Source organism: Giraffa tippelskirchi, chromosome 13 (assembly GCF_054371585.1).
Source record: "Giraffa tippelskirchi isolate mGirTip1 chromosome 13, T2T-mGirTip1v1.2.pri, whole genome shotgun sequence".
Classification (NCBI taxonomy): Eukaryota; Metazoa; Chordata; class Mammalia; order Artiodactyla; family Giraffidae; genus Giraffa; species Giraffa tippelskirchi.
Genome location: NC_137287.1, coordinates 109,323,953 through 109,332,740, shown reverse-complemented (window position 1 = coordinate 109,332,740; position 8,788 = coordinate 109,323,953). Strand labels below are relative to the sequence as shown.

Sequence of the window (8,788 nt, the reverse complement as noted above, 5' to 3'; positions counted from 1 at the left end):
TGCAGCGGATCCAGGCGGGTCCGCGGAGGTGGCACCCGCCGTCCAGGGCGTGCTTAGCGTCTCATTTGTCCTTTCAAAGACGGGAAGAACGGAGCTGGTGCAGCGTGACGCTCCCACCTTCCCTTCCACTGCAGAAATCCGGGCTATTTCTGAAGTCTATAGACCCAGCTCCGATTCAGAGAGCACCCAAGGGTGCGTGGACCCGCCGAGGAGCAGCGGAGGCGGGGCAAGCTTCCCTGACCTGGGAGACGTCAGAAGGTGTAGGAGGACGGGAAACAGAATCCTCTGGCCAGCTCCGGATTCTAGCTAGCGACAATAGTGACAAAGGGGCATCGGGCGGATGATAGCAGGTATCTCAAATGGCCAGTTTAAATCGTCAGAGCTTTGGGCGGCCAAGGGAGCCTAATTTTATCCCCCTTGCGCTCCCACTCCCGTTGGGTGGCTGCAGAACCAGGGCAGTGCGCGGTCACCTCTGTCGCAGGCACGCGCTCATGGATGGTCTGCACACCCAGGCAAGCACACACATTCATCAAGGCTCTCACAAGACACAGGTACAGACTCTCCCCGACCCCCCCCCCACCCTCCCACCCCCGGGATATCGCGTAGGCTGCTCTTTCTCGCTCAGCGGCACACACTCACCCACGCCTGTCACAGCGGGTAGGGAAAAATGGCCACCGTGCATTTGGCAGTATCCCCCTTCTTTTCCCGTGCGCCCTTTGCTCCTGGATAAACCGTTCTAAACGAGGCCTCTGCCTTGATAGGGGAGACCAAAAACCTCCCGCATGGCTTCTCTTTCAGTGATAACGGCCCAGCCGTCCTGAGCACCCAGATCTCATCTGTAGAGTCTAACCACGACCCATTCCCACCTTTCCCAAGACTGACGCCCATGGAGGCAACTCGAGGGCTGCGCCTGGAGTAGGATCTGCACACAGAAAAGAATCGGATCCTCTGGGTAATTTAAGTAAACACATTCTCAAATAGGCTGCTCAAGAAAGGGGAGGCTGGAACATAAAGCGCTGTGCTTGGTGAATCTAAACAGTCGGATCTCTTCACTGTGGCTGTGTAAACTCCACACAGAGGGTACTGAAGGGGGATTCTCCAGGGTGAGAGATGCGTGGGAGGCCAGGTTTGTTCCCACCCTGGGAAATACACAAGAGCCCTGCTGATTTCCTTTACAGCCTGTAAGTCATATTGTGGATGTCAGAGTCCTTGTCTATTGCCCCTCTCTCCTCTTCTAGACTGTAAGTTCCAGGAGGGCAGGGCTGGGTTTGTTTCTCCAGGAAGCCAGCACAGTCCTCACCTCTGGTGAGCTGTCTATAAATATTTGTTGAAAACCCTGTAGGGCTTTTGTTGTTTAACTGCTAGGTTGTGTCTGACTCTTTGCGACCCCATAGACTGTAACCCCCCAGGCTCCTCTGTCCATGGGATTTCCCAGGCAAGAATACTGGAGTGGGTTGCCATTTCCTTCTCCAGGAGATCTTCCCCACCCAGGGATTCAGCCTGCCTCTCCTACATTGGCAGGTGGATTCTCTACCAACGAGCCACCAGGGAAGGGCTTTTGTACACAGAAAAATATACATATATACATTTTTAAAAAGGATTGGAAGTTGAGAGCATCCACCAAATTCTCAGATGGATCCAACTCCCGGGAAGAGAATTGGGTTTACAATAAAAAGAAAAAAGCCTAGTCCTGGCGGCTGGGGACCAAGGTCAGATGGAAACCGTGGGTGCACCTCCTGCTCCTTGGCCTGAGTCCCCTAAGCACCTGGAGAGCCTCCCCCTCCTCTCCAGGGACTCTTTCCCTACAGCTGTCTCACCTCCCCCAATTGCTTCAACCGGGAGGGCCAGAGCCCGGATTCCCGCGGGTGTGAAAATGCAGAACTGAGCCAGGGCCGCAAGCGCCTTTGTCTCTTCTTTATTTGCGGATATAATTATGCACCGCACTCTAAATTAGAGATAGATTTTTTTCTGATATACATTTCACCTTATTCACCACGAGCACACCACACGCACAGTAGAACAGTTCCACAACCTGATAAATTGCGCAGGATGAGTTTGGATTCCTGAAAATCGTAGGCAAGCCAGCCCCGCTACGGCTCCTCGCCTCTCCGCTTGGCTGAAGGAAATTCGCCCACCCGAAACGGATTTCCCGGCCAGCTTTTCCCGCTGCGGGGTTGAAATGTCTCCGGAATGGGAAGCGCTCTTGCTGGAAATGGCCGGACGCTGCAGATTCCGAGCACTGATGGCTGTGAAATGTCCCCCACCCCCAAGGTCAAGTTTCCGCGCCAGCGAGCTGCGCCCCCCTCTCCCTCCCTTCCCACCCCTCCCCTCGGTGACAGGGACCAAAGTGTCGGGGCCCCTACTGGAAGGACAGAAAACCTTGCCCGCAGATGCGCCCCCCGCCTCCCCCGAAACCAGGGTGTTTTGTGGAAAAGAAAGGACAAAAGAAACACAGACGCGATGGACGGTGGATCCCGAGCCCCTCCCACCCCCAACCCGCAGAATCAGAAACTAGGAACCAGAGATGTTGACAGCTTGGCTTCCCAAGCGCGGCGGCAGCGGGGCGCACGGGGTTGACCGGGGTTGGGTGGGTGGGAAGCGGGGAGAGCGCGGGAGCGCAGCCGCGGCTCGCCCTCGCGCGCCCTAGTCCTCCGCGTTGGTTCGGTAGGCCTCAATGAGGCCCTCCAGAGAGTGCACGAAGCCAGACACACTGCAGATGCCGCCGATGACGAAGATGGCGACGTCGAAGAAGACCTGGTGCCACAGCAGCTTGCGCCAGAGCAGGCGCAGGTGGAAGAGGCTGGGCAGCAGGAAGCAGAGGCCGGCGCCCGTGAGGCTGCCGGTGAGGCCCATGAGCAGCGCGAAGTGCGGCACGTAGATGGCCATGAGCAGCGTGAAGACCACCAGCCCGCAGCGCAGCGTCAGCCCCCACGACTTGAGGCGCCCGTCGCCACCGTAGCAGGCGGGGAAAAAGGCGCGGCTGCCTTCCTGGAAAAGCGACTTCTCCAGCACCTCGACAGCAGCGAAGAAGGGCAAGGGGTAGGACAGCAGCGCCTTGGCCACCAGGAAGATGTTGACCACGGCGCGGATGGACCCGGGCAGGTTATCCGTGATGACCTCCTTGGTCTCATCGGCCCAGGTGAGGTAGGCGACGAGCGCGAAGAGGCCTTTGAGCACGCAGGCGGCGATGTGCGTCCAATTCATCATGCAGTGGAACTCGCTCGGCTGCTGCATGTTGCCCTCCAGCGAAGGCAGGAAGATCTGCGATGTGTAGCTGAACACGATGATGCCGATGGAGATGGGAAACTTCTTGACGTCGATGTAGAACTTGACCTTCTCCCAGGCCCAATCGCGCGCCCGCGACAGGCAGTAGGCAATGACCAGAATGTTGATGACGAAGTGGGCCAGCGTGCACAGCAGGCTGAACTTGGACACGGCCTTGAGGTTCTTAAGGAAGGCGCAAGGCAACAGCACCGCCGTGGCGATGATGGACCAGGACTTCTGCGACACGGGCAGCCCCGGGAAGCTGTTATACATGAGGTTGCCGCTCACCACCACGTACAGGATGCAAGTCATCACCAGCTCGATGATCTGAGCCACGTTCACCACGCGGCCGCCCAGCGTGGGGAAGCGCGGGGCGCAGCAGGCGTTGGCAATGGCCACGTACGAGTCCCGCACGCGCACCACCTCGCCATCCTCGTTCTCCTCGTACAGGCAGGCGATGAGGATCTTGCCGGTGTAGCAGCACACCACGGCTGCGAAGATGATAAGGAACAATCCCAGGTAGCCGCCGTGCAGGATGGCGTAGGGCAGGCCCAGCACGAACATGCCCTGCGGAGCGAAGAGGCAACCAGACCCGGGCGCTCAGAGGAGGCAGGTGTCGGCGGAGGAGGGTCTAGGGGCGTGGGTTACGGGTGTCGCCGGAAGGGCGCGCTAAGGAAGTGAGAATTGGGCCTAAGCCTCCGGGAGGAGGGGTTAAGGGTAGGCTGGAATGGGGGTGTAGAGCGGCCTAAAGGGAGAACGTGGATGTTGAGTCAGAGATGGCGAGGGACGGAACTGAGAAGGAGAGGTGTGCTTGGTGGCTGGGAAATGGAGAGACGGCTGAGTTGGGGGTGGGGGTTGGGTGGGTGTCAAGCTACAAAGAGGGAAGGGTGCAAGGAGATACTTGAGGGGGTTCGGTAGAAGGTGAGAAGGGGCTGGAGGGGGCGTGGCCGGAAAGGGCAAGGAGACATGTAGAGAACGGGGCCTGGGCCACTCGGAAAAGGGGGCACGGAATCTAAGGTGGGGCCGGAACGTGGTGCACGGAAGCTAAAGAGGGAAACGCAGGAGCAGAAGGGCCAAAGTGGGAAGGAAAGGAGTCGGGGGAGGGAGGGAGAGGGGCTGAGCTGGGGGCTGAGAGGGGCTGTACGCAGCGGAGCGAGAAGGGAGGGAAAGAGAGGTTGCTGGCGTAGGGTTTCGAGTGGCATAAGGCCAGGGACGCGGGGGCAGGGAGGCAGGGTAGGGCAGTCTTAGGGTCAGGCCGGAACTGGGGCGCAGAGACGGATCCCTAAGGAACGGGACTGAGGGGTAGAGGCAGGCAGGATGAGGGGCCCGCGAGGATAGCGCGAGCGCTGGGTCGAAGGCGGAAGCAAGCGGGAGTCGAGAACCAGAAGCTGCGGGGTGGGGCGGGCAGAGCTGTGGAAGGAAGGTTTAGAATCCACATGGGGAAGCAAAGCTAACGAAATCCAGGGCTCCCGAGACTTGCAGGCCTCCAGCCTCCCACCCTGGCCTCCCACTAGGCCAACCGAACGAGCCCTTTAAAGATGCCCCAGGTGGAGGCGCGGGCGGCGGCCGAAGCTGGTGTGGTCCCCCGGTCCCTAGTTGCGCTTGGCCGTCCTGGCCGGCCCTGGAGGGGGAGACGTCTTGGGTTGGGGCACTTATTGAGCGGGGCCCCTAGGAGTCCCGGGGAGCCTGGGTCCCTGAGCAACCCTATCTCAGCCTCCAACTCCTGGGAAACCCACGTTCTGCGCCCCAGCGACCGTGCGCTCCGGGGACGCCAAGGATGGGGCATGGGTTGCAAGCCGCAGGGCCCGGGGACGCCCAGGGCCGAGGCCTCCTGTGCCCTCCGAGCTGCGGCCAGCCCGCCTTCGTCAGCGCCCGGGATCGTTGTGTAGATTCCACAGCCGCTCCAGGTGGAGACCGGCGCCGCCTGGTGGGGACTGAGGGTTGACCGTAGGGGTGACGGGGTGGCGACCAGAGGCGATTCAGAGCATCTGGAGGCAGCTCCGACAGGGTCACAAGCGGAGGAGCTGGTCGCCTTTTTGTGGTCGCCAGGAAACAGGGATTTCGGCGGAGAGGGGTGAGTCTGAGGGCAGGTAGCGCTGGGATACCAGAGACCATGCTGTGCTTGTGTTATGTGTGTGTGTGTGCATGTTTGTGAATACCTGTTTGTCCCCATAGGACTGCACCTGAGACAGCGAGCGGGTGGATCCTGTATGCATGAATCTGTGCATGTGTGTGTGTGTGTTATGTTTAAATAGGTTTGTGTGTGTGCCCTTGGTATGTAGAGGTATGCGTTTCTGTGTGTGGGAGGTGTAGGGGTGTATGAAGGTGCATTTGAGGGTAATCTTGTGGTCTATATATAGATGGGTGTCGTGTGACCTGCGTTTCTTCGTTGGGGAGAGGGACTGTGGGTATGTGTAGCTGCCTATGTACATGCGCGCTGTCTGTGCATGTGTGTCGCGTGTGCTGGGGGAGGAGACTCCCAGCTCAGCGATTCCCCCCTCTTCCTTTCTACCGAAAATGCAGCTGTGAATCCATTCCGGAGTCCCAGGCTACACTGTTCCTTCCTATCCTGATTTTCTTTCTCCCTCACCCCTCCCCACTCCCCCTCCTCCTGTTTCCCTCGCTTTTGCAGGGTCTCCGGGCAAGCATCTCTGACCGAACCTCAGCTTAGCCATCCCGAGGCCGAGGACGCGGGAGAGGGGCCGGACCAGGGGGAGGACACACTGCCTGGGGGCGTAGATCCCCGCGCAGGGCTGAGAGGGATGGGGAAAGGCGAGATTCCGGGTACAGGAGGGGGTCTTGAGGCTGAGATCTCCAAGGGACTCTGCTGGGGGCAGAGCCTAGTGCGCAGAACTGGGAGTGAGGGAGTGGGGGGAGGGGGCCGGCAGAGCTGGGAATCCCGCGCTCACCTGGATAGCGTTGGTCACGTTCCAGCCCGCCTCCCACGCCGTGATCTTGGGCTTGTCGTGGCCCCCGAACTCGCCACCAGCTCCTAGGGCCTGGTCCTTGGAGCCCGAGGGCGGCAGGGGCGCGCCACCGCCGCGCTGGTAATGGATGTCTCCCTCGACGGGTGGTTCGGCGCCCTCGTCCCCGCAGGGCTCGCCCTCGCTTTTCAGGATGTCCATCTGCAAGCCCTGACGGTGCTCAAAGTCGAGGTCGTCGCAGTGCGCGAAGCCCACCGCCTCCTCGTCGGTGGCCGCCTGAAAACCCATCCTGGCAAACATGCCGCTCACCTTGGCCTGGGACTTGTTGGACACGGACGTGGCCACATTGGACAGCTTGCTGCGGAGCAGGGTGGCCATGGCGGCGGCGGGGCCCGAGGAGAGGACAGCAGGGACCGGGGACCCGGGGGAGGCGCGGCCAGGCGGCGAGGGCCAGGGGGGTGCGAGGGCGCTATCTTCGCTCGCTCTCCCCGCGGCGCCCCGGGGCGCTCTGGCTCATGACCTCTTCCGCTGGCGTCTGAGGCTCGCTCGAGGCCGACCCGGCGGGCGGGCAGCGGGGCTGGCGGAGCGGCGGCGGTGAGTGCACTGCGGAGCTGCCGCGGGGCGCGGGCTGGGCTGCGGAGGGCGGCGGCGGCGGCGACGGCGGCGTCAGAGCGGCTACGCGAAGCTGGCGCGGCACCCCCACCCGCACGCAGCCCAAAGTGCTCCCGCCCCTCGGAATCAGGCGGGGATGCGGGTGGGGGTGCTGGAGAGGGAGAAACTCCGGGAAGCAGGAGGCGTGAGGAGGGGGCAAGGAGAAGAGAAAGTGGGCACCAAGGGACTCCGGAGGACCGAGATGGGGACAGGAAAAGGGCGCCCACGGAAGGGAGCGGGAGGGAGCGCGGGAAGGAGGGGTGCGGAGGGCCGGGTGGGGGCCAGAGTGCTGCATTTCTAGGGGAGGTGCTAAACTCCGATCCTGGCCCTTCCCATCTCGCAGCCGCAGGGAGGGAGGGGGCCTGAGCGGGCAGATTCTCTCGGTCCCCAGTCCCTGGCTACCCCCTCCAGAGTCCGGGAGCCTTTCAGCCCCAGATCCTCTGGCCAAGGACTGGTCCAGACGCCTGGGAAGGCAGCAGGACAGTTACCTATCTCCGGCAGCGCGGGCCGTCAGGGCATCGCTCTGTCTCCCTGGCACCCATCACTGGCACTTGGACCTGGTCGCAAGCCGCCCCCCCTTGAAGGCAGAAGAGTGCGGCAGAAGTCGGGGGACCACTCTCAAGAAGGCTCAGCCCGGGCCTCGGTCACTAGGGCTGTCTCCTCCCGTCCAGGGACGCCGAGATGGAAGTGGTTCTGCGGTTTGTTTGCCACCAGTCATTCTCCAAACGTGTGCAGAATGAAGGCGAAAGGTTGGCTGTTCGCTTTCTTTTCGTTTGGGAGTCTGGAAGGAGGAAGAACGGAACGCACCTATCGACAGCCTCGAGGCGGGTCTGCGAGTGCTGGCGCCGCGGAAAGGCGCAGCCAGTGCCTGGCAGAGAGGAAAGAAAGACTCGCAGAGGGCCCAGGGCGCAGAGGCGCGTGCTGCGCTCCGGCCCTGCTGGCCCCGCGGCCGCCGGGGGCGGTGAAACCCTAGACTGTATCTGTTGAGTGGGTGGCAAGTGTGTGCTCTCGAGAGTAGGAGAGAGACCCAGAGACAAAGACCGACACGGTATCAGCTATTGCTCCGGGCCAGATCTGAGTGGACTCCGAGGGTGAGATTTGGTAACCGTGTTTATTCTGTGAATGTGTAGTTTTGCGCCTCATCTAAGCCCCTGTGTGCACAGAGCTTGGGTGCTGGATTGTATGTGCATATGCATTCCCGAATGAGTTGCTTGCGGTTTTGCCGGTAGAAGTCCTTTTGTAGTCGTGTCCCCGTGCGGGTCTTCGGCTCCCTGTGTTTCCAGCTGGGATCCTGCCCCCGGACTCAAGCGGTAAACAGCAGCGTCTGAGACGTGATCCTGCCAGTGGCGGTGGAGGAGAGCTAGTGGCTGTGACTGGGGGTAGGATGGGAAGAATCTGAAGGAAAGGAAAGAAAGGGGCTCCTAGTGTACCCTTTCCCAAGACCCAGGCTCTCTGAGAACCCGGGTCTCCGCCTCCCTGGCTGTATTTCTAGATTAGCTCACGTCAGCGCACAAGTAGGGCGGCCTGAGGGCTTTGACCAGTTGGGGCTGCCAGGGCAAGACAGACTTCCCTCTACCCCACTCCCTCTCCCTGCGCCCACCCCCAGCATCTCACAGCCTCTGAGACACTCTTCTCCAGATAGGGAACCTCCACCACATCAGGCAGAGATGCTGTAATCCCTCCCAGGGACCCTCTTAAATACCCCCTTCCCCAAGATCCCACCTGGCAGAAACCAAGACAGAAATCATCTGTGTGTCCTAACCTGAAGCATCCTCCCAGCCACTGTGACAAGAAAACCTTTCCACAGAGCCCTCTCCCAAACCCAGATCCTCCAAACAATGATGGGACTCAGAACAAAGACAGGACAGAGATCCTTTCCCCAAACAGAGATTCACTCCTCCAAAGAGGCTTTGAAGAAAAAAAAAAAAAAGTCTGATCTCCCATCCCAG

The 8,788-nt window shown here is 60.7% G+C and overlaps 1 protein-coding gene across 1 annotated transcript; it reads right to left on the bottom strand.

Annotated features, from left to right (window-relative positions):
• Positions 1 to 1,900: 1,900 nt before the first annotated feature.
• Positions 1,901 to 6,566, bottom strand: SLC32A1 (solute carrier family 32 member 1). Its single transcript, XM_081553430.1, has 2 exons — positions 6,174 to 6,566; positions 1,901 to 3,831 (listed from the first exon to the last, which is right to left on the bottom strand). Exons 1-2 carry the CDS (start codon positions 6,564 to 6,566, stop codon positions 2,644 to 2,646), a joined length of 1,581 nt encoding a protein of 526 aa, XP_081409556.1. The 3' UTR covers positions 1,901 to 2,643.
• Between the last annotated feature and the right edge of the window lie 2,222 nt (positions 6,567 to 8,788).